At 43.3% G+C, this 25,907-nt stretch overlaps 2 protein-coding genes across 2 annotated transcripts in view; one reads left to right on the forward strand and one right to left on the reverse strand.

The window, feature by feature from the left end:
* pdgfrb (platelet-derived growth factor receptor, beta polypeptide) overlaps positions 1-7,263 on the reverse strand; it is a 37,926-nt gene extending 30,663 nt beyond the window's left edge. Inside the window, exon 1 of the mRNA XM_035409797.1 lies at positions 6,676-7,263. The gene's annotated coding sequence lies outside the window, so the exon portion shown is untranslated. The remainder of the gene's footprint in view (positions 1-6,675) is intronic.
* A 12,591-nt stretch (positions 7,264-19,854) lies between these two features.
* Positions 19,855-25,443, forward strand: cdx1a (caudal type homeobox 1a). The gene is made up of 3 exons (XM_035411057.1): positions 19,855-20,505; positions 24,533-24,681; positions 25,021-25,443. The coding sequence occupies exons 1-3, from the start codon at positions 20,082-20,084 to the stop codon at positions 25,216-25,218; spliced, it is 771 nt and encodes a 256-aa protein (XP_035266948.1). The 5' UTR covers positions 19,855-20,081; the 3' UTR covers positions 25,219-25,443.
* Positions 25,444-25,907: the final 464 nt, after the last annotated feature.

Raw genomic sequence — 25,907 nt, forward strand, 5'->3', positions numbered from 1 at the left:
TGTAGGGAACTGAAAATGTTATTTCCTACAGAGTTTATATAGGGATCAAGTCTAAGAGGATCAAATGCACTCCTTTAAAGTAAGATCTACTCTCTGCGAGTAAATTTCACACAGATGAGGCACTGGTGATAAAAACAGCCTCTTCACCCCTAAGCATGACACCCCCCCCCCCCCCTCCACCCTCCCCCCAGTCACGCTGAAAAAGTCCTCTTCATATTGAAAGCCAAGGCCCAAATACCAAGTCCCAAAAACCTAAGCTGCCGCAGCTTTCATGTTGCGGCAGTAAAAACAAAATGTGTGCGATTAATATCCTGTGGCTCTGCCGATGCCAGAAAGCAGACGGTCAGAGCCCCAGGCTGCGGTCCCTCAATGAGTCTGAGGCCTTTTTCCGATTATTTATTGGGATTACTACGTCCGGGATGAGTCAGTATGAGATGTGCAGTGCTGGACCGCTACCCTGCTCCCTTGTCCAAGTGGCAGGCTAGCACGTAGTAATATTTAGAAATCTGGCCCCAAAAAACTCAGCGCGAGGTCACTGCTGCGACTGCAGACCCACACACCACATCGGCATTCGGCCGATTCCGTAAACAAAGCCGCGCCGCGGACGCTCAGCCGCTAGAGAAATCGAATCGAACGAAACGAACGCTAAACGGAGAGCGACGCCGTCCTCCGCGCTTCTCGGTCGGGGATGAATAGGTTCGGCCGTGGAAAAGAAAGGAAAAAGACGGGACGCCTGTTTTGTGGGCCGGGGGGGGGGGGGGGTGTCTCTCCGGCGTCCCCGGTGCCCGAACGGCCCGGAATGCGCGGACGTCCCGCCAGAGCAGCGCTGCCCGGGAAGGGGAGGCTGGAAGCGGAGTTAACGTGCTCGGAATTCCTGGCTCTTTTCCAGGCCGCGGCGTTCCAGACGGAACTCCGCCAAACCCTGGACGGACCGGCGTCGTTACTCACGGCAACCGGGCCGATTCTTATTCTTGTGGTGGACTGGCGGGGGGGTGGGTGGTCACAAAGCTTTTGGCAGGCACCCCTGCGCGTTTGTGGGGGTGTTCTGTTTCGGGCCAGGCAATAGAGGATGGGTGGGGGGGGGGTTCAGGTCTGGTTCTGAGCGTCTGGGACCGCCAGCCGTCGTCACCGATAGCTTTTCAGGTCGTTTAACAACGACCGTTTAGTGCAGATCCTGCGTGCACCAGGACGTCCGACGTCACGCTTGGGTCAGCGATGTGAAGACAGACGCTGACCTTGCAATGCCACCCCTGATGCCGCTGGGCTCTCACAAAAAAAGGAAACTTGTATAATCCTGGCAAACAAAACGGCCGTGTTTTTTAAATGCTGTTTTTTGGGAATGCTGTGCCCTCAAAGAGATGCATAAATCAAGCTTGCGTTTGAGACGCGCTCCAGGGACAGGGGCTTGTCATTCAAGGGGTGGGACGGTCGTTGTGTGGGGTAAATATTTGTTGTTGCTCAGACGCTGTTGGGGCTCATCTCCGTCGGAGGGTTCTCACAGGCTTGTTTAGCGAGCTGTGTGGGTCATGGTTTGTTTCTGTTGCACCAGGGCTGTAAAACAATCTGAAAAGCACAGCGTCTGTGTATGTGTGTGCGTGCAGGTGCGTGTGTGTGTGTGTGTGTGTGTGTGTGTGTCTGTGTGTGTGTATGTATGTGGATCCGTGTGTGTACGTGCGTGAATGTGAGTGTGTGTGTGTGTGTGTGTGTGTGAGGTGGGGGTGATAAAGTTATTTGTTTTGAGTTCTGCCACAAATCACTGATTCAGATTACTCAGGTCACTGAGTCCAGCACAGTGCAGACTCCACCAAATAAGGAGCCAGAGTGAGTTTCCACTCTTCAGAAATTAATTACTCCCACACACTGAGAGAGACATTAATAATAATAATATTTGGAACATGCATTTCCTGCATAGTCAACAATGACACAGCCTGCAATGCTATCCTATAAAACGCTCTGACGCATCGTCCCGTCCTAGGTGGTGGTGGGGGGGGGGGTCCAACAACTCACCGAGAGAACATTTTCTGCCCCTTACTTCAAATCGCCCACAGAAAGGAAAGAGAGAGAGAGAGAGAGAGAGAGAGAGAGAGAGAGAGAGAGAGAGAAGCAGCTGAATACAGTTTACAATCCTCCCTCACATTAAATTCCACTTCTCTCCCATCCCTCATTCCCAAATACGGGGGAGCAATAAAAACCAAATTTTCCCCTCCCATTTCTTTAACCTTTTGAAGGGCAGATTTTATTTTGGGATTTGTTTTTTGTTTTTTTTTCTTCAAAATTGTGTTCTAGGACCCCATTGCTTTCAACTACCAGTGGCGATTGTTACATCACCATTAGAATGTTCAGTTCATCTTATGCCTTAAGCAAGACGTAAGCAAGCACACTTCTAAGGCCTCAAACATCTTTCCAGCAGTGTCTCTTTCCAGGACCCCAATAAAGTTGTACGCCCCCCCCCCCCCCCCCCCCCCCCCGCCCCCTTCCCTCCCTAATTCCCAACTCCACTGCCTTCCACAGAGCCGACACGTTGCAGATTAGCCCTGAATAGATGAACTAAATAAGGAGAAACATCTGGACCGGGCTTGCCTTTGATTCGCTGAGCCAAGCTTTATTGAGCCCCAGTCAGGAAGTGTAAAACTCCAGAGGGTGGTGTGGCTGACAGTGAAGGGGCTGCAATGAAAGACCTTGAGCCTGACCAGAGCTCACATAACGACCGTTTATTGGACAAGAAACACAAGCTCTGCACTTGCAATTTATGCTGAACAATATGGCTTGTACTGTAAAAGTATCGATCAGTCATTGTTAATGCATTCTGTACAAATTTGTTTCCTGGCAATACTTGTACATACATATGAATATCCTCCTTAGACGCCACAATTAATTTCTGTCCCTGTAGGACTATATATTCTGCTATGCAGAAACCTATACTACAAGAGACATTCAACAACAAAAAAATTTAACAAATAATATTTTTGAAAATATTTTTACTGCAACATCTTTTTGTCATCCGAGACACTTGTCTTAAAATGGTTTGAACCTTCAGATTGGCTTTCTTCCATGGACAGTTTGTGGGTGGGCTACATTTTTCCCAGAATGCTTTTTGAACTGAGCCTTGGGATGCCATGCCATACACAACAACCCTTTTTAAAAAGAAATCCAAACTAATTTGAATATCATCAATGTGGACAGTTATTATGTTTATGTTATTTTTGGTTAATTTGGATTCTGAAAACCCCTTCAGTGGTGTTGGAATTTATCCAAATATAACCCACAGAATGTTATTCAACAATAGATGCCAAAATATAAGCACACACTGCAACCATATTTGGAAACAACATCTGGAGTCCTTCCATCTATTTAAATGTATCATTCGGTGTATTGTAATACTTTTTTAAAATAAACATATGGCAGCATGTTTTTGGTTCACGAAGGGACCCCATCCTTTAACTTTCGCTAAAGAGCAACCCCCGCTTTTGTGTTTTATTTGGCTTCGAGTTAAAGAGCTGAAGGAGAGCCTGACAAACATTGTGTTTCCTCCTGAATGAAACAGCTGTCTCTCCGCCGAACAGATTCATATGCAGGGAACAGCTGGAGGACGCATAAAACTGCAGAGAGTTCCTTAATCTTTTTAAGGCTTTTTCATGCGTTCGACAGGAGTTCCATAACAGTCAGCTGTGCGGGAAGAAACTAACTGTAAAAACTGCGCAGTGAGGGAGGCCGTTGAAAAAGTAAAGTTTTTTCTAAAGTCTTAATGGCCCTGCTGTCCTCGTGTTTATTATTGATATGTTCTTTCAATGATTCAGTGTGTACTTAAAAAGTCTCATCGGCGAAGTGAAGCATGTTTGTGTTTAAACAACACGTGAAAAAAAAACGGTTAGTTTATATTTTTTAAAAATCTGTATCTGTATCTAAATCCTCTTAATTACTCGAGATACATTTCAGACGGTTTCAGACACTGCAATTCAGAACATTCACGAGCATGTTGACAGGTGTGAAATCTCCGGCATGCTGGAAATGTACGCTGATAGTGAGTAATTTTTTTTTTTTAAGGCTCAGTAAACATTTGAGCCAACCAGACTCTTGTTTAAGTGTAAAACGCGGAACGAATGCCGATCGCGGCACGTTTAACGCGCGCGCACCCGAACATGCACGGATCCCGGCTGTGGCGGTAATCTGAAGCACATTTGTCGGGGGCTCTGTGGAATTCGGCCCGCGTGAGCAACCAGGAAACAGCTGATGACTAAGACGGGCAGGGAGCGAACAGGAGAACAGGACTGCCTTCAAACTGTTCAACCGGCGCTGCTGTCCCGCATGAATCCAAGTCATCCAGAACTGAGAAACATACGCTCCCCTGCTCACCCCCCTTCCCCTTCCCCCCTCCCCTCTGCCCCCCCATCCCACGCTGCCCAACCCCTAGGCTCACTTCTTTCTGCTTCAAATAACTGACACTATATATATATATATATATATATATATATATATATATATATAATTAAAAAAAATATTTTATGTTGATCTGATGGACATAAGAGAAGGAAGTAGACTATAGTACACAGCTGCAATATGTCAAATATTAACAACCACACTGAGAGATACTGTGATTCTGCTCTTTTCATGATGAAGATGTATCTATATATCCATATACCGGTCCGTCTGTTCATCTGCGTACAGAGAGCAGGTATACCATATGATATGGCTATATTAGCACACAAACCATATATGTAATTAAATATCAGTGACTCTGGCTGTCGCTCATCTGAAGAAAGAGTAAGACTTCTCTCGAACCTTCACCCGAGTGCCCTCTGATGCCCTGATTCTAGGCCACCAAGGTGTCCAACACAGGAGTTTTTAGCAATTCAACTGATGCTCTTTCTGGGGCTCAAACAAACCGCTACATAGAAGACAGCCGTGCCAACTCCTGCTGTGAGCCTTTCCCATGACTTTGTGAAACAAGCCAAAACAAGTTCTTTGATCGCAATCATTCACCCTTTTTGTAAACTGTCGCAAATCAAAATTTCGATCTGTCTGCCTCTCCTGTCAAACGTACCCTTTGTTATTTAAGTTCAGTTTTTAGTTTTACTTAATCATATATTATCTAGTTTTTTTTTAAATTATTAATTTGTTTTTACCACAAACTCTGGTACACAGTAAAATGTCCAGAGTTAATTCGACTCTAAGAGAGTACGTACGGTCCCACTCTGGACCACGGCTGGATCATACATCCTCTGTAAGAGTTGACCAGACACTGGACATCTTACTGTTCAAAATCAACTAGCAGTTTATATTTCAGGATGGCGCACTTTAAAAGTGGGAGGAATTTAATTTTTTTAGAAAACACACACGGATTTGTGGACGTGTACCCGTGATCCTAAAATAAAACCTGCTTTGGCCAGGATAGTGTCCCTGTTGGTGGTCCCCTGCCCCCATCAGAGGGTCCCACAGAGGAACAGAAGAGGACCAGAGTGAGTTCGCTCTGGGTAAGAGAGGAGATTATTCACAAGCAGCTCTTCTGCTGGAGGAACCAGGGCCAGGAGAGAGAAGAAGCCTTTCCCCTCCCTCCCTCCGTCCTCCAGTTCCGTCAGCGGCGGTGGCCGGTTGTCAGACGCGCTCTCGTGGGGTTCGAGGGCAAACAGAGTCAGGGCTTCACACCGCTGAGCCACAATGGCCGGCGTGCGCAGAGAATCCTAACGGCAGCGGTCTAATGTGATGTCATAAAAGGTTTTGTTTCCGCGGCGGGGCGCAGTGCGAATTTACACAGGTTTCCCCGGGGGGGGGATTCGCATTCAAATGCGCCGCGCTCAGCGTTAGCGCCCGTCGTCCAAACACACCGGCTGTGCAGAACGTTGGCTGTTCACGCCTCCTGGTGTCAACGCACATGCTGTGAGCTTTCAGCCTGTGCATTACATCACATTACAGGCGTTTAGCGGACATTCTTATCCAGAGCGACTTGCACAACATTTTTACACAGTGTTTACGTTGCATCCATTTACACCAGCTGGATATAATACCGAAGTAATGCAGGTTAAGCACCTTTGCTCAAGGGTACAACGGCAGTGTCCTTCACGGGAATCGAACCTGTCAGCTTCAGGTTACAAGACCAGCTCCTAACCCATTATGCTACAGTGCCGCCAGCCTACTCCACTGTCTGTTCAGCCTTGATTTTCGCATTCTGGCTGCTATCTGGTGCCTGAAATATCCCAGCACTGAAAAATATAGTGTTGTCACTATTCGTCCGCAAAAATGCTTACTGAGAAATACTGTGCGAACATACAATGCTGTTGCATGTGGGTGGCAGTGTAGTATAACGTTTAGGGAAGTAAGCTTATGATCTGAAGGTTGCAGGTTCAATTCCCAGGTGGGACATTGCCGCTGTACCCTTGAGCCAGGTGCTTAACCGCTTAATCGCCTCTGTGTATATCCAGCTGTTGTAAGAAAAAGCTGTGTAAGTCACTCTGTATAGAAGCGTCTGCTAAATGCGGGTAATTTAAATAGAAGCGTAACATGCATCAAGTTGGAAGTGCAATGAGAGAACACCAAGGGAAATGATAGTCCCAGTCAAGTGTCGGTCAACCCCGAGGCAACCTTCACAGACACATCTGGCAGGCTAGGATCTGTCACTGTGTCTCACAGAAACTGAAAAGAGTCGGTGGAAGAGAGGTGTGACAAAGACAAATCTCTCACCTTCAGAAGCGTGTCACCGCTGGATGCCTTGAATCTGACTCCTGCGAAGTGTGGAACCCCAAAAGCGTAGGGACTCCCCCCCTCACCCAAAAAAAACTGGAATCCTGGAATCTGTCCTCCTCCTCCTCCCGCTCAGCGCCGCGGTCTGAGTAACGGCTTTCCAGCGAGCGTGCTTTGTAGGAGCGCGGGGCAGATTCCTCAAATCCGGAGGGATGAGAATCCGAGTCTCCTCTGTCAGAGCCCGAAGCGGCTCCGCTCTGTTTGTTTAGTCAAATCACAGCCGCGGGATCCAGCCAATGACAGAACTCGCAAACTGCAGCTGGAGAGGTGGGGGGGGCGGGGGGGGAGGAGGGGTTTAAAAAAAATCCACCTTTTTCGTGTCTCAGTGGGGCGAGAGGGAAAGACGCGGCGTAGTCGCGGCGATCCCTGACCGCGGAGAGCGAACCTAAATAAACCGCGTGGTGTTTATTGTTAGCCGGAGACTGCGCTCTTTGTGAGGCGATGCCGCTCTCGCCGAAGGCTTCGCGTGTTTGAGACGCGCTGTCAGGGAAACGGGCTCGTCTGACAGGAGGGGGCTGAGCTGTTGTGCTCTGGTCTGCCCCCCCCCCCCCCCCTTAAAAAAAAAGATCCCTCCTGAAAACAAGGAGGAACCAATAAAGAAAAGTTTTCTTTTTTTTGGCAAGGTCTGTCTTGTTCTGGTCCAAAATTAATCACAGTTTTCCCCAAAAAAACATTTTTTTCCCCTGTTTCAGTTTTCTTCTTCTTCTTCTTCTTCTTCTTCTTCAGGAAAACAAACCGGCCATGCGCGGTCTGTCAGGGATAACGACGGCTCTGCCGCGGAGCCAGAGCTGGGATCGGACCGGACCGCTGGGATCGGATTGGACCGGACCGCCGGGATCGGATCGGGCCACCGGGATCGGACCGGACCGCTGGGATCGGACGGCGCGGGAGGGCTGGGAACAGGCAGCGCCGGTGCCTACCTCCGTGGCTCCCCACGCCAGAGCGCCGGCGTCTGTTTTCAATCTGGGCTTTTTTTCCCCTGATTTCGCCCCTTTCCCAGGACGTGAGTGGATGGCGAGAAAATTCAGAACCCTTGCCAGCAGCCGAGAAGAGGGGGGTGGAGGGGGGGTGCTGTGTGGGGGGGGGGGGGGGGCAGGGGGGAGGCAGTGGGGCACATTGGACTCTGTAGACTCTCGCCTTTAATTGTCAGAGTAACTTTAGCAGCCTGATGGAGGTAATTAGAAGGCCGCGACGCAGTATCATTTGATTGGAGGGCACGGTTATGCATTTATTTGATTGGAGGGCACGGTTATGCATTTATTTGATTGGAGGGCACGGTTATGCATTTATTTGATTGGAGGGCATGGTTATGCATTTATTTGTGGGCCAGCTTAGAGCGATTGCCCGTTACGTATAATTTTACTGGCCTTCATCTAGACATTAATATGAAATTACAGGCACTGTTGGAACTGTCAGAGAGACAGAGAGAGAGAAAGAGATAGAAAGAGAGACGGAAGACAGAGAGAGGAGAGAGAGGGAGATGGAGAGACAGAGAGAGGAGAGAGGGAGACAGAGAGAGCGAGAGAGTGACAGATAGACAGAGAGAGGAGGGAGAGGGAGAGACAGATAAAGAGACAGAAACAGTGAGAGAGACAGATAGACAGAGGGGGGGAGGGAGGGAGCTTAGAAAAGACAGCAGGATCAGATCAAGGGCCTCTTTAAGTCCATAAGCATATCTGCTTGTCATCCTGCAAAATCATATAATTCTGTTCTCAATATATAAAAACATGTACAAAACATGCACAAACATGTACAAATAAAAAAAACATGTACAAGTTTAACCAAACTTTAAGTAAATGCACATAACCAGTGAATAGTTGTTTTTAAATAAAATTCTCAATTCAGTTCCATTCAAATGTGCTTTATTTGCATGACAAGTAAACTTGTGTTGCAAAAGCAATGTGATACACAAAATGACAAACAGACCTCTACAACGAGAAGAGGGGAAAAAGAAAAAAAGAGAGTAACAACCCCCCATACACATATGCAAATATAGATACAAGCACACGCACACACACACACACACACACACACACACACACACATTTACCCTCTGTGTGCGCGTAAATATCACTGATTGGACTCAGAAAAACAGACCAAGAGGAAGACCTCAAAAGCCTCCTGTTCCCCTCAAACCCAAACACAGGAGAACATGAGTGACACGTTCCGTGCCCTACGCTCACCCCTGATTGGAGAACTCACTCTGGGAAGGCGTTTGTGTGTGTAAGGCACCGATAGCACATATCGAACCGCTCCGCCGGTGAGAAAAGACAGGGAACGCCGTGACCTCACGACCCCATGACCCCCACAGACGGTGACAGACGCGAACGGATGACCCGCTCTGAGTGAGCACTGACCTCAGTTCAGTTTCAGCTTTTTTTGATGTGAAAACTACTGGGGGGCCAGGATTAGACGGTTAGGCTAGCTTTGCTGTTCCAGGATCAGTGCAAAAACAAAACAAGCTCGTATATCTTAACCCTTGGAGGAGTGATTTTTTTTTTTTGTTTGTTTTTTTTTTTTCAAAAGATTCTAAGCCAGTGTTCCAGAACTCCGTAGCAAACAATCACCACATCAACATTAGAATGTTCAGTTGAGAACATTCTGATCACGTATTTTAATTTATTTTTATTTGCATAGCACGTTTTAGGGAGAACTGTCACAAAAGACACTTCACAGAGTAGCAAGGCAAGAGACAGATCTAAAACAGCAAACAGAGCAAACACCAGGCCTGAACCCCCAAATAGCAAGGCAAAAGATCTTATACCTTTAAAGGGTTAATCAAAGATAAGAGCATCTCGAAGTGTTACGAGATCAGTTGTGTCACACGATGCTCCGTACAGCTGTGATTCCTCCCTTGACATCCGTTAGCTTGATTTTTCGTTTACACTCACGGATCAGGCAAGTAAATTGTGGGTCGACCACGGCAGGAAATCGTGCAGACCAAAGGTTGTCTGGGGTTTTTTGGGGTGGCGGGTGGGGTGGGGGGTAGGGGGGAGCTCTCTGTCTTCAGACAGCCCTCACTCCCCTTATTTCTGTCGCTGAGCCTAAATGACTGTAAAATTATTGGATGTCATTAGTGCCGAACCCATCGCCATGCCAACTGAAGTCTTGCGGTCTTCAGAAGTGGTGGTTTTGGGAACACGCGGGCATTAATTATCCTTTCGGCTAAACGCGGCTGCGCTGAACCAGTACATTTCCCAAAACGCTTGTGCGAAATAAACTGAGAGGCATTGTTGCTGCTTTAATTTTGTTTATTTATTTGGCAATTGATATAGCAACAAAAAAAATTCCACAGGAAGTTTATTTATGGCTAGAAATGCACACGGTCTTTGTAAGAATTTTGGCAGAGACAGTCATTTTAATACAAACTCACTGTCATGTTCTATTTAAGAATGCGGGTTTACTTTTTCGTTCAGTTGGCACAGCATGGGAGGGGGGCTATCCTAAGCCAGTATGTGTGGGGCTACAACCGTGTCATCTGCACATAAACAACTCCTCTGCTGTCATTTTGACTTGAAGCACCAGAAATTATTGTGTGCAAACATTTTTCCATCTCGCAGAGAGATTCAAAGCACTAAGAGCCTGAGACGAACATCTGTACGTTCCTCAGGAAATGCTGTATCACAAAATCCAAGAATGTAAACTATCTACAGATTCAGCTTGTGTTTCCTGTACACATTTTTGAAAATATTTTTGAGCACACCTAATAATATTTTTTTTAAATAAAGGTAAAAATTAATTGATTCACCTGAGATGGCAGCTGCTTAAAGGTAATGTACAATAACACCGTACCTATGCTGCATCTTAACGGTTCTGGTCATTCCTTTAACAAGCTGATGCATTAAATGTTAGCCACAGAGTGAACCACCCCATGTAAGCAGAATGTAAGAACGAGCAGCATTTCAGCATTTCTGAAATGTTTACAAAACTATTATTGTTTAAAAAAACTTGTTGATTAATAGCTAATTATATAAATGGGTAATGGCACTACGTGGTAAACTCATTATGAGTTTGGCTTTAAATAAATGTTTAAAAGCCTTGTAAACCGAACTTGAAACCACACATTTAGAAAGCCTGCTAATGCAATCTTTGGAACTGCTTCTGTTGCTAATGCTAGTGCTGTTTATATTCTCCAATTAATCTGTGATGTGGGTATTTTTGCACTTTTGTACTTGCAAGACGATGATGAACGGAGTGGTCCAAGGGTGGGTTTGTGTTGCGAACACAATGACTGCAGTAAACCACTGAGATAAATAATATATTTTGTAAACCAATGAATGCATAACATTTGTGTGGCATGGTGGATAAAACGGACCCATCAAACCGGCAGGTAAATATTAAGGTTTCACTCTGCAGTTATCGTATATATACCGTGTTACCATACCGTACCATACCGTGTTATTGTTTATATAACGTGAGGGAAATTATAGCACATTTTCCCCTCTGCGCTTGGAAGTGCGCCAGTCCAAAACAAATGACGTTTCTGATGGCGTCTACAAGGAAAGAATAGCATACCTGCTCAGGGATTGCAATGGAAAAGCGAACCCAGACTTGTAGATCAATCGTCGCAGTTAAATTATGAGTGACTGTCAACGATAGCGAGAGGTAACCAACCTGTGCTTTTTTAGACTCTATGGTGGCGATATGCGTAAACAAGCATGAAAAGGGTGGCTAATCGACAGGAAATGCTTCAGATTTTTACACTTTATTGGGGGAAAGTACTACGTGGCCGAAACTAATACACGAGATTTGGTGATTCTTTTCTGTAAAAACAATCGTCTTGAGATAAAAAGTGGACCTCAAGTAGAGCAAGTGACAGGCAGCGACGCAAAGTTAAGGGACTTTGTTTCATGAAAATTAAAATACCGTCTCTCAGGACTTTAAAGCCCCCCTCCTTCTCTTGCCCCTCTCCCCTCTGTCCAGTGACTTACCACGGTCCCCCAGACACGCGTATTTCTGGTCATAGTTACGGCCGTGCGCGCTCTCCAGGAAGCAGGACTGGCGCAGGAGCGCGAACCAGTCAGACCGCGGACAGGGAACCCTTTCATGCCCGCAACATTCCAGCGCCCAGTGGACGGCACGTGCAAACAAGACGTCGGAATCAGAACACCAGTCTCCCATTTCCTTTCATGGCAATATACCTGTTTTATAGAGCAAGAGCTTCGTTTTTAGCTGATGGAGCGAAACTGAATTTTAGAATTTTTATGGATGCAATTTACTATCTTTATAACTGATGCCGTATTTGGTTCAGTTTTATTTATTCAGTTTATTTATTTACACATGGTACAATTACATTCTGCAAATACACTGATTCATTGCAACCTGTTATTTATTTATTTATTTATTTATTTGATCACACCACACAGGAACACGCTTTAATAGGCTACAGTGTTCCAGTGAAAAATCTGGTATAAGAATAACACAAATGAGTTTGAATGTGTCTTATTTACATTTCAAGGGCTCTAGGAAGTCTAAGGTCCGCATTCATTCAACGTTTGTTGTTAACTTTGATTCTCAGGTAAATACAAGAATTCAAGTTCTTCACAAACCAAGTTAGTCTGAGAGATCACTGAATTTTCCAAACTGCAAAGAAAATATTGTGATTCTTGCTTTTATGTGTTAGTGTAATTTAAGGACAAATGTTGATTGAATCCTGGCCAAAGTCATCACATAACTTCCAAGCTCGTAATCCATTATGTGCCGTTATGGTCTGTGTCAGACCTACAGTTTTCCCACTGCTAAGACACCATCTCCACTCCATGCTTTTTTTCATAGTTGTCAGCTATAAAAGCCTCTCAAATGTGTACGTGTCAGGAACATAGGCGGGACACTTGGCATCGCATTGTTTCCTTTTATATATCATAATTGGAACGGGCAGACAGACAGACAGGCCACAGCTGGATTGACGGTCGACAGCCAAATCAAAACACTTACCATTTGTTTTCTCGTGACTTTCCAGCACATTGCCTGTCATTCTCAGTATGACCAGTAGAGGGAGACAAAGGATGCACGAGTGGCGGTGTGGATAAATCAAATTTCTGTGGTAGAAGTACTGTAGTCAAGGAACCTAGATGTTCTGTTTACAAGTGGATGGGCTGGTCTCGTGTTTCTTCTGGTTAAGGTTGGTAACAAGTTTTGGAGCTGTCAGTTTTGCCACAAATGTTGTATTTATTGCACCAACATCAAAACTGATTAATTGTTTGTTGCTCAGATCTAATAGGTTATACTGTGTAATTCATTAGCAGAACATATAAGAGCATTTGGCTTGGCCTTCCGTTCTTTGTGTATCTCCTGGAGGTCCATCTAATTCATTTTGCAAAGTTTTTCTTTGAGATTCGTAGGGTTTCAATTGCTTACAGTTAGGCCAACCAATCAAGAGGTTTCCGTTTTTTAAAACACAAAAAGGTTTGTGTTTCTCTGCTTCTTGAAGAGTGTAGAAGTTTACGGTTGCGTTTAAAAAGTAAAAAGAAAAAAAAATAGTTGTGAGGGCGGCAGACATGGGCACTAAAAATAGCCGGGAACGGCCCAAGAAAAGCAGAACGTTCTGCGTCCCCACGTTTACGGGCCGAAAGGGAACGGTGCAGTCAGGCCCTTTCACTTCCTCATCCCAGCCTGAATGCTTACACATCAGAATTTATTTGAGGTTTTACCATGCTATGATTTATTGCCACCCCCAACCCCCCCCCCCCCCCCCCCCCAACACACTCTCTCTCTCTCTCTCACAGACACACACACGCCTACACACACTCACTCACACACGCTTTCTCTCTTTCAAAGTTCAGGTGAGGCATTGACCTGGGATGGCAGAAAATAGTTACCTGACCTTTAGCATTCTCTGCTTGGAGTGAATGTGACTGCTAATGTACATAATATCTGCTTTTACAGTACAACTCACTTCCACTTCAGTTGTCAATGACAGGAAGGACTAGAGCTCTTATTGAGGGTGATGACTTTGCAGTACCAACTAGTGCCACCAAGTGGTGCTAATGCTCAGTGAATACATTTTCTTGGAAATGAAAGATTTTGAGTTTGAAAGATACAATTCAGAGGTTTTGAGGTCAGTTTTAAGGATATATTTATATCTTATGATGGCAAAAATTTCAGTAATCCACTGTAGGCAGTCCTGGTGTATTAATGACTGTGAAAGTAAAGGTGCCCATTGCCCAAATTAACTTTAATGTTGTAATTTAAGGTTAGTCAATTTACTGAAGATATAATACACACTGTATACATTACATTATTCTCCAAGCAGGATCCCAAGGGGATCCACTGTTGCGTTATATATCATCCCTTAAAACTTCTGTCAGCAATTTAAATGGATGACTTCAGCAAGTCTTTTGGTCTCTGACCACAGTGATGCAGCGTCTTTGGCGGAAAGAAAAGCGCCAGGTTTGCCCCTCCGCCTGTGCAGCACGAGGGATGCCACTGTAGACTGTTTGCGCTGCGGATTAAAGAATCGTCGAGCTTTTCCCTCAGACTAACTCTGTTTCCTGGCAACTTGTGTGCGTTTTCCCCCGGCTGTAATTAACAGTTACCTTTTTACCGCTTCATTTGAGAATGAATCAGCTGACCGAATGCGAAACGCGTCTGCCATTCGGCAGATGGTCATCCACTGCTCGCGCGACAGGAACAAACCCGCCCCCCTCCGCATACTAATCGCGGTTTTATTGGGGGGTCTGTGTTCAAACATAGGCAGATAAATATTTGTGAACTCATCTAACCATCCCAACCAAACACAGCCTATTTTTTTTCTATACACACGGTAACCAATCATCAATCTTCCTCTCTTCCCTTTCAAAAAATTATAAAATTGAACCGAAAAGAGATATCAAGTTATGCGCTTGAAGTAGAAAAGGGACGGTAAAAAATGTATTCGTCCACTTTAAAATCTTTTGTCTATTTTGTAGCGTTTTTTCGCCTCTTGGAATGTACTTAAGCCTATAACAATTTTAGTTGTAAAAGTATAGATCAGATCAAAATGTAAGTGAAAGATTTTGGTAGTATCAGTACACAAATATGCAGTGTGAATTCAATTCAAACCCAGTTTATATGAGTGGTTCTGATGAACCAAGGATGATTCTTTTTCAAATCATGACCTAAAACGAGTTGTATGGATATTGGCAGTTATCGAAGAAAAACGTTATGCAGTAACGTTCTGTTATTGTTCAGTGTCTTTTACCAAAACCTCCACTCATTAAAAAAAAATTGCAGATTTTTAGTCATACGGCTGAAGTGATCTAAAGGACTAGATCTATTTTACCTAGTTGCAGCTTGTGATGCTTATTTTTTAAGCTTGGAACCACATCAGGATAATGAAAAATATGCCACCATAATGACCCTTTATGTAGTTGATATACCAAGTTTAATTATTAAATTATATAATGTTGTTATTATGAGGAAATAATCAAATTATAGTAATTAAATTAAATCACTTTATGCTAAAACTTTTTGAAACACTTATTTGCTTATTGTAGACTACAATCAAAACAAACATGCCAACAGAAAAAAACTAACATAAATAACAAAAAAGAGAAAAATAGGAATGGGTGATGTAAAAAAAATCTTCATAATGTAATTACAGCTTTGGCCATTTAGGACCATGTAAGGTGTTTGGCATTCATCTGTCTTACCGTCAATTTATGGGGGTGCTGGGGGTGGTTTCTAGAATTTGCAAAAGGCGGAGAAACCATTGACATTTCAAATGGTTTGGGGTTGAAGCTTTTTCTCTTTTAAGAGTTGGCATGCATGTATGGCTGTGCGTTCATGTGTGTATTCGTTAAAGACCCTGTGCACTCATTTTGTTCTTAAATATCAGGTTCAGTAAGCAACAACAGGGGTGTCAAACTCCAGTCTAGGAGGGCTGCAGTATCTGCTGGTTTTCTGCATGTTTCACTATGAGCTGATTGGCTGAACAGTCCTCACACCTTGTTCTTTAGGCCTTAATAGGCTGCTGATTGACAAGAAAACCACAAATAACTGCAGGCACTGCGGCCCTCCAGGACTGGAGTTTGACGTTCTTGATGGAAGATGGAAATATACAGTATATGTACTAACTTTTTACAGATTTGTAAACAGGAAAATAATAGTTTCCATTGACGTAAAGTAACCTCCTCTAAAGCATTTTTAAATATGAGAGTTGGAAACCTGACTTGACCTGTCTATTCTGTATATTCCCTTAAAGTTCACTTCTGATTGGCTGTTGAGGAGGCACTGCTGATTGGTCGAAATCGGTTGTTTGTTAGTTACACAATAAACACGTCTCCAAGTTGTCAAAACTAAATCCTCATATAGGGGGCAGTATAAGAACTTTGACAGCTTGCCGATGATAAAACACAACTGAATAAAAACAAAAAGTTAAGTGTTATTGCATTCTTTCCTAGGCTCTTAATATATGATATGACTGTGAAAAACGCTGGTTGAGAGGTAAATGTGTCGGTTGTGTCGGTGTGGTTCTGCTCCGGTGGAACTTGAACGAGCTGAACTCTGACTTTAGTTCCCCCATCGGAGTTCCATCTCCCCTCAGCCTCATTTTAATAGAGCCCAGTGTTGCTTAGGAAGTGTCACCTGGTTGCTAAGTGTGACCTAACACTTTACTGGCCTGTGTCTGCTTTGAACCCCTCTCCCCCAACTTCCACCACCGACTCACACATACTCACATAGAAAAACACACAGGCGTGTACATAATCTCACACACACACATACATGTACACAGAAACACACATGCACACACGCACACACACGTGCTTTTATCACACACATACACGCACGCACACACACACAGTGTATAGGACAGGGAGTCTGGGTATCCTGTGGAGGGGGTGGAAGTGTATGTTTGTGTGTGTGTGTGTGTGGGGGGGGGGGGGGGGGGTGGTTAACATTGTGTCGGATGTTTTGCGAGCCCTTTGTGCTTCTGTTCTGTGGGACTTGAACAAAGCCCTAGCAGACTGCAGCCCACAGGATGGGAGGAGGGCGGGGGGGGGGGGGGCTCAGGCAGGGAGGTGTGAAAATGCAACGTAGACGGGAAGGCTGCAGCCATACAGGTGAGCTGGGAAGGGGGGGGGGGGTAGGTGAGGAGCATGGGGGTATTTTTTCTTCAAATGTCATATTGGCCCACTGTAAAAGCGCTCACTGACCTGCGAATATTGTTGAAAGTAGACGAAAGTTGCACACTCCCTCTCCATGCGCCAGGTTAACCAGCTCTGACACTTTTGCTTAATTTAATCAGGTAATCCACCAGGAGCAGAAACACAGGGTAAAGCAACATTACAATACTGTTACATTTTTAGCCTATGGGAAATATTAGATTTTTTTTTACAAGTGAAAACATTGCTTATTTAAATCTCTAATTTAAAAATAATTCTTACTAGGAGTTGTAATTCAGTCTGGAAAACACCATCAGTTATGCAATATAAAAATGTTTAAAACTCTTGTTCCAATTTTTCTGTGAGGTGTTTTTAGGACAGTTTCATAAAAAGGTTAAACAAATAAAATTGAATTGTATTATATCCAAAGCCAACGAATCTATTAATTACATTACATTCATTCAGTAATGTTTTACTGTTAGTATTGTTTATTCTTTCCATTTTAATTACAGGTTTAGATAAACAATGTTTCCACTGCAAAACAAATCAAGTATTTTACAATGGCTAAAGATCTTACAATTTTATGATATTTTTCTTATGCTTTAGCATTAACACTGCTTTGCAATGTTAAATAATTTATTTTATACTACTACATGAGCTTAAAAACTGTAGAACTGCCACCAGTATATTATATGAGAGAGAACATATTATGGGATCAATAATCGTGTGCCAATAACAAACAAGAAAAGCAAATAATTAAACATTATTGGACTTAAATGGTGGACATTTTCTGGTACACTTCATGATTCGTAATTTAACATGAGAATTACTGATGTACAACTTTATGAGTTTACAATAGGTAATATAGGTAATATATTTATTTCTGTATCTCAGTTTTTATTATCTGTTTAGATATGACATTTAAAAAATGTGAAGTATGTATGTTGAATATGTTAAATATGTTAAATAAGAATTTGCTATTGCACAAATCATATATACTACCATATACTTCATGGAACATTATTTTTATGTTTGGTTAGTAGTAGTAGTAATAATAATAATAATAATAATAACAATAATAATTTGCCCTAAAAATAAAACGTTATTTTACTGTATAGCCTGAACACATTAAACAATTTCAAATTAAATTAAAATAAAAGTACTATATAAATCTATATAAAACTATAAAAATCAGTTTGTATAAAATATCATAGTAAAAAAACTACCACCACTCTGTATATTTCATTCTAAATCCCCCCCCCCCCCCCCCCCCCCTTTCATGACACTCGTTATATATTCCCCCATCCCTGCACTTTTTGGTAATTTGTATTTGTCCTAATATTGTAGTTTCTATTGTCTTTCTGCCTGGTTGGCTTGGCAGAGGTTAGGTCAGAATAGTGTTCACTGTGTGAACTAAACTGTGTTTTTGGCTAGAAATAGCTGTACAAAATAAGTATTGTATCTTATTGAACCTGTGTTTTGTAGTTGTCCATGACTATGAAATGCACTTTTATACGTCGCTTTGGATAAAAGCGTCTGCCAAATAAATGTAATGTAATGTAATGTAAAAAATAATCTATTAAAAAAAAATTAAAAAATGCATGACCCAAGTTAACAGGTGCTATAATTAAATGAAATAGAACTGTTCTTTTCAAATGACTGTAAAGGGAATTTTACATAGTTTTTACACAACTTGTTTTTTTTACACAACTGCACAAAATTGCTCCCGAATAACGAATTGCACTGAAAGGTATTTAAAGTCCAGGATGGCTACACACACACGCACACCCACCCACCCACACACACACACACACACAAAACAAGTACTGGCGATAATTAAGTTTATTTGTGTATGATTTGTCCAAAGGTAAAGATGCAAATGCGTATTCACATGCGAGAGTCCTAAAAAAATATGCATTGATGGTGACAAAAATGCGCTGATCAGAAACTCGGAGCTAGTCAAAAATCGATTATTTATGATAGTTGTGTCAGCAGGTGTAGCAACGCCACGTAGTTCTCCCGCGTAAAATTAATTCCGCGTTTGCAATATATAACGAGCTGGAGCCCGGAACATTAGCCTACATTAGGCTACGTTACATTACACCGCATCGCACGGTAAATGACTGTATATATATACTTAAAATACCGGAGAAACTGAAGTACATTTACCTGGTTCATGTGAGAAATAGTGCCAAACCGGGAAAAAAAAAAAAAATCCCAGACCAGCGAGTAAACATGCAAAATCACTGAAGCACAAGTGCAAGTGAACTACGCATACCAAAAACCAAAGTACAAATCCTCAGTGCATAACTGGCCTAATAACACAAGCATAAAACAATAAAAACTTTCACCCACGACACGTTTCAGTCCCTATGCCTATAGTTTAGAATTCAGAAATCTAATGTCATTAGAAACAAAACCTGATGTGATAAAAGCTTTAAAAAATTGTAAAAAAAAAAATCCCTATAATAATACGTGCGGAATACGTGAGGCTAATATCATATAAAATGTAGCCTATAGAATTTGTTTTTGACACTTCCAAATGTAACGATATTTAGTAATGTGGGGCTATTACATTAGACGGTATTGTTATCATTCGGTCTCCAAAAATAAAATGTTTTGTTAGTTTTCTGTTATTGGTAAACCTACCAACAAATAAGCACACAATTTTCCAATGACAAAATGCATGTTTACAAATTGGAGAATCTAATTGTAGGCTAGCTGGTTTAGAAAGGTTTTTTTTTGTGTGTATTTAATTTTAACGATACCGTCCACGGTGAAATATGACAGAACGCGTCACCATTAACGGTATCCTGCAGGCACTGCACTGACGCCAGACCACAAACCGCGCGCATCCCCATTACATTTATAAGAACAGTGTCGCGGCTGACATTGTTCGCCCTCAGAAAAATCAGCATAAACCTGTGTAGGTGTCACCAATACTATTTGTAATTTTTTTGTTCGAGCTGCAGACTGCTTTGATGCCAGCGCCCGATAGCCTTTGAAATGCAGGCCTGTCTTTCAATGCAAATCTGCTGAGGCCGGGACAGCACGAGGGAGGGAGTCGACTGCCATAAAAAAAACTGACGTCAGGGAGGTGCCTTTTAACTGCCAGTGAATCCGGCAAACCAGAAGTTAAATGAGTACAGGTAAGTCATCCAGGAAGGAGAGGGCTGATTTGGTTAAAGAAAAACCCACGGTCAACCCGCAAGACCTGTACTTTCTTTTTGGACGCACTATGCGTAGGAGAACGTGTTCGGAAAGATGTACGTGAGTTATCTGTTGGACAAGGACACCGGCATGTACTCAAATTCCGTGAGACACCCCAGCCTTAATTTAAACCATCAGAACTTCGTACCAGCGCCTCCGCAGTATACGGATTTCACCGGATACCACCACGTCCCCGGAATTAACGCTGACCCTCACCACGGACAGACCGGTGGCGCGTGGAATCCAGCTTACGTACCCCCGAGGGATGAATGGGCCGCGTATGGACCGGGGCCGCTATCGTCCAACACAAACCACGGACAGATCGGTTTCAGCCCCCCAGAATTTACTTCCGTCCCACCGTCGGCTCCGGGGCTGCTACCGTCACCGATCAATTCACCTGTCGGTCAACTCTCTCCAAATTCTCAGCGGAGAAACCCGTACGAATGGATACGACGCAACGGCCCGCCATCAAATTCAGGTAGCCTATACTTCGTTGTGTCGTGCACCTATGGTGGTTATAAAATGAATAATACTTTGGAAAGGTACCAAAACGCATGTTTTTACATCGCACTGTATGCATTTATTACACAGCAATTGTTTTATTGCTTTTATTAATAACAGAGCTTTCGCACCTGCAATTAATGTAAAACAATTAGCTTGTTCAATGGCAGCTGATTGATAGATGTTCAGAGAACATGATTTGCAGGCGAGCCTTGGCTATATCATGCACATATTCTTCGCATAGTAAGTGTGATTCATACACATATTCTCGCAATTGTATTCACAAATGAATGTATGTTAACTGAGTATTAGGTTCGCACACGTCTACACACACTGCAGGACAGAGAGTTAACTTAATGTCGGCTCTGCATCACGTGCTTGTCTCGACTTGCAAGATCGATATGCTTGAATGATATTGCGCAGCACACAATAAGCCTAGCCGCGGACAGAGATAGCACCTGTCGCACTTGGATATGTGAATGCAATTTTTCCCCTCAGTTTAAGTTAACCGTCGTAAGAATTGAAGACATGTCCCAGAAACGAGGACCCAGTCGAATGCATTCGTTGCCAGTCTTCTTTTGAAAGGACAGGTGCCAATATTGACTTCAGAAATCCTATTAGAAAAAAAGAAATTATTGGCAATTCATAATTCTCCGCTCGTGACAGGTCCAACTATTAATAAAAGCACTACTGTGACTTCATCATACTGTGTCTTACTATCAGTGTCGTGAATTTTGACACCCGTTATTTTAATAATTCCATTTACGGCATACGCTCATGCGTTTTATGGGTACAATGTTGGATAATGGATTTACAGGGTGGTAAAGGTGAATAATAATAATAATCACAATCATAATCATAATCATCACAATAATAAATAGTAAAAATGATCATATTAATAACAACAATAATAATAACAATAATAATAATATAGCCTACCATTATTATTATATTGAATTTTGTCACTATTAATAACAGCCGGAGGCCTAGGTAGTAGTATTATTATGATTATCTTAATTTTACGTCAACCTATTTAAAATAAGTATTTGAGCAATATATGAACAGCATGTTGCTATTTTGTACTGATAGTTAAAATATTTTTAGCCCTGGCATGCGGTTGATTTTTTTTCTGTCTTAATAAAATAGGCTATTGTATTTCTCATTCCCATGAAATAAAGTAGGCCTATCTTTAACAGGAATTAATTTTTTTTTAAAGCGTCAGTGAGTTGAAAAGAGAATGATAGGATAGTATTTTGTATGTTTTTAAAAAATGTTTTATTTCTTGTCACGAGGCGAGGCGGGGGTCGCTTGGCGACATAGAACTTCGATGTAGTTGCTTGCAAGCTGTAACTGGAGTAAGGCTGTTGCAAACACTGCGCTTGGGACAGTGGGAACTTAAGATACAGGTATATTTTTCCTGGAAAGTTCAGTAGCAGCATCTCTTTTTCGTTAATATTAAAGGGCTAGGCGCCAATTAGGACACAATCTTAAGAAAAACAGTTGAATGAATTCTCTTGATTTGCATTTTGTAACAAGGTTACGTGACAGCGCATCCAGCTCAATTATATGATTTATTGACAGAATTATGTCACTGACTGCAATTAAGCCATCGCAGCCCAGCAATAAAACCATATAGAAATTATAAAGGTATAGAATAATTGATTTTTAATCACAGAAAAATTAGGCACTTATTTTATATTGTCATTAAATAAACTAATTAATTTCGTATTTCCGCACCACAAGGATTTATATTACCTGTTTATAGACTCATGATTTCTTTACACACGTTTTAAGCCAGAGACTGTCGGCATCAGTACTTATCACTGCTTGACTCTGGCGACATTTATACCGTTTTATTCCTTCGTATTTATCCTGCTATCTTATATTCTGCTGAGGGGTTTTTTGAGATGGTAAAATGAGTTTACAGACAACACCAAAAGCCAACTGTAAATTCTGACCGTTGGTATATTTTTTCAGGAATATCTAACTACATAGATGAGTATATATTTGTTTTTGCCTTTTTCCAGAGCCCATTAAGGGCTTTTTAAAGTAGATGAGCAGTAATTGTTAACATATTAATTGTAGTGATAAATCAACTAATGCATTTGATGAACAGTTTGTGGAAGACGTGTGATTTCACAATGTGTTTCCCGTAGAGCAATATGGGCAACATGTAATATTCAGCAGTGCGCGGGCGCAGGCGGTGGGGAAGCGACACAAGTGCAGGATCTGTGTCACACAAGGGCTTTACTTTACTTTAGCACGTGCAAAACCTTTTAGCGCACGCAAAACCAGTAACACAACCGATGATTGGCTCAAAGCAAAAAAAGCCTGACCAATCATTGGTCAGGTTATTGAGTTTTGCGTGTGCTGAAAACAGAGGGGAACAAACTCAGGAAAGCAGAAAGCAGCGGTAGAGCCTGGAGACAAGCAGCAGGGCGGCTTTCGCTTTGGGATCGAACCCAGCGCCCTGGAGTCGTGGAGCTGCGTCCGCAGTGACATCACAGACAGGGCGCACCACAGACAGAATGAAGAGCTAGCGCATTGGCTGTCCTTTCGTATGCTCCAGTAGCACATGCGTAAGGTTCATCTCTGGGGGAGACGTACTGCTGGACTGCCTAGTCATGCCCACTCAAACATTAAGTCTCACAAGCATACTAGCTAGTCTAGCAATGAATTCATGTGAAAATACTGGGGTTGAAAATATTGAGAGTAATGTCTCCCAGCCCCCCCACCCCCCCACCCCCCACCAAACCCCCTCCCACAACCGACAAGTTTGCCCGATAGTACAAGTATTTTCATTACTATATAAATACATGCACACACACACACACACACTTTGAATGTACACATCAGCTCAGTCATTAGTACGTCATTAGTGAATAGCGGCGTGTAAACTGAAACGCGGTTAACGCGCACATTCCACGACGGCGACCGCAGTCGTTAGTTTTTTGTTCAGTGCGCTGGACGAGCCGCAGGAGCTTGCGGGTGAACAGCAGGATTTGCGTAAGCTTTCCCGAGCGGCAGGAGAGGTCAAGTTTAGCGAGAGCCCATTGCATCATCTGATAAAGGATGCATGATGGATGGCCATTCGACGAAGCCCAGGATGGCGTTGTGCAACAGGGCAAACAGACCGAGCGCCAGACCCAAAACAGGTGTGTCTCAGTGATGTCACTCTCGGTGAAATATTCCCCCCGAAAATGCCATTATCTGAAGCCGGAGAGCCAGACCAGGGAGGGTGGCAGCTTGCCCTCCGGCCGACTTTCGAGAAGGGGAGAGAGCGGAGACTTGAGATTAGGGGGGTTTCAGACGGACGGACGGACTCTTAAGAATTCTGCGAGTCCTTATCTGCCTGCACGCCTCCCGATCGATCCCTTTAAACGCTCGCTCCGTCAGGACTGTGACCAGATCAATACCCACGGGACGTCCCGGCGCGTAAGGAGCGGCACAGGCGGCTGCGGGGGCGTGGGGAGGGGACCGCTTCTATAAACACCCGTGGTCGATAAGAACGACCGTCAGAATAGCAGGTCGCCGCATCAATTATGAATCACATGATTAATAGAATTCATCAGGATTCTCTAAGGCACCAGGGAGTCCTACACGCCGCCACCCCCCCCCCCCCCCCCCACCCTCTCCAGCAACACTTCTCGATACTATTGCTTCTTCTCCCACACATTTTAATGTTTAACTTGGCGTCTGTTTGCTGCTCCCACAGTTCCTTTCTGAAGGAGAGATGTGTGAGTTTCTTATTTACTGTATAGCTGGAGTAAGACTTGTAGCATTCTTATGTAAAACAATGCTTTTACCACTCTGTCCCCATCTGCCCCCCCCCCCCCCAAAAAAAAAAACAAAAAAGACTTTAGGTTGTAGTTACAGGTGTAATTTTTACAGGTGATGATTCTCTTTTCTTTTCTTATTCACTTCATCGTGGTGCAGTTCATTCCGTCGAACAGTCAATACTGCTAGGGTTTGGTCCATTGCATTGTGTTTGTGATTGGGCGCAGGAGGGAAGACTCGGACGAAGGACAAGTACAGGGTGGTGTACACGGACCACCAGCGCCTGGAGCTGGAGAAGGAGTTCCACTACAGTCGCTACATCACCATCCGGAGGAAGGCGGAGCTGGCCTCCTCTCTCAGCCTATCGGAACGACAGGTGAGAACACGCCTGCCCGACCCCTAGATCGAGGAGGGGAACTTCCTGAAGCAGAGCTGGGTCTCTCGCAAATGTGCACACACAGACACTCGCTCACAAACATGTTCACACACAGTATGCGGGCAAGAAAACATGCACACGTGGACACACGTGAACACATGCACAAGTGCATGCATGCACACTTACGAAAGCGTACACACACATACAAATGCTTCAAGCTTAACGAATGGGTTAGAAAATGCTCAGCTTAACGGACCGTCTCCCATAAATGTGTCTGGGGAGGATGCGAACATACGTGTATGCATCGCTACTACATACACCTTTCTCTATTTCACACAGGTGAAGATCTGGTTCCAGAACAGACGAGCCAAGGAGAGGAAGGTGAACAAGAAGAAGATGCACCACTCCCAGCAGGCCTCCACGACCACTCCCACCCCTCCCGGCGTGGGCGGTAACCCCGGCAACGTCGCCATGGTGACCAGCAGCAGCGGCTTGATGTCGCCGTCGCTATCAATGACGATTAAGGAGGAGTACTGACACGTGTCCCGCTAAGGGTGGGGTCACACACTGAACTCATGCCAACACACACTCCTCCTGCTGACCTCCTCAAGATATGTAATGTGCAGTTTTGGAGAACTTTTGCAGTGAAAGAGAGAAACCTGCTTCGATGGCTTCTTGCGCTTTTTCTAAAAAAAAAAAAAAAAAGGAAAGAAAAAACAAAATGACAATTGTTAAAAGAGAAAGAGATATACATATATATATAATTATAAACCTCTATCTGTCATGGCCGCTGTTTTGCTGATGACGTCACTGCTTAGCTCAGTCAACCCTCACACAACTGCCATGCTGGCAAAATTGAGTTAATGTTTTTGATTAGATTTTTTTTTTTTTAAAAGATGGAGTTTTATTTTACATGTCTAAAATTTTTTGTATTAAAAGCTTGCAGTTGCTGTTGTTGTCTGAATTATGCTGTCTATGGTGATAGCAGAGGCCAAAGAGAGAAGTTCTCATGAGGGTTCCAGAAAATATTCAGGCTTCTGCCTCAGCCTCTGTCCATTTTAACCCTTTGAAGAGTAGGTTTTTTGGAATGTTTTTCAAAATTCGAAGTCAATGTTCTAAAACTCCATTGCTTTCAATTACCAGTAGTGATTGTTACATCAGCATTAGACTATTCAGTTAAGAATGAGAGGTTAATCAACTTCATTCTCACAAGTCAACTGTACATA

The sequence above is a fragment of the Anguilla anguilla genome, chromosome 3 (assembly GCF_013347855.1).
Source record: "Anguilla anguilla isolate fAngAng1 chromosome 3, fAngAng1.pri, whole genome shotgun sequence".
Lineage (NCBI taxonomy): Eukaryota > Metazoa > Chordata > Actinopteri > Anguilliformes > Anguillidae > Anguilla > Anguilla anguilla.

What these genes read in the sequence shown, in the direction of transcription:
- cdx1a (XM_035411057.1), top strand. Translation starts at nt 20,082, where the DNA reads ATGTACGTGAGTTATCTGTTGGACAAGGACACCGGCATGTACTCAAAT. An exon ending in CGGCCCGCCATCAAATTCAG is followed by an intron (nt 20,506 to 24,532) that starts GTAGCCTATACT and finishes GATTGGGCGCAG; the next exon opens with GAGGGAAGACTCGGACGAAG. An exon ending in TCAGCCTATCGGAACGACAG is followed by an intron (nt 24,682 to 25,020) that starts GTGAGAACACGC and finishes TATTTCACACAG; the next exon opens with GTGAAGATCTGGTTCCAGAA.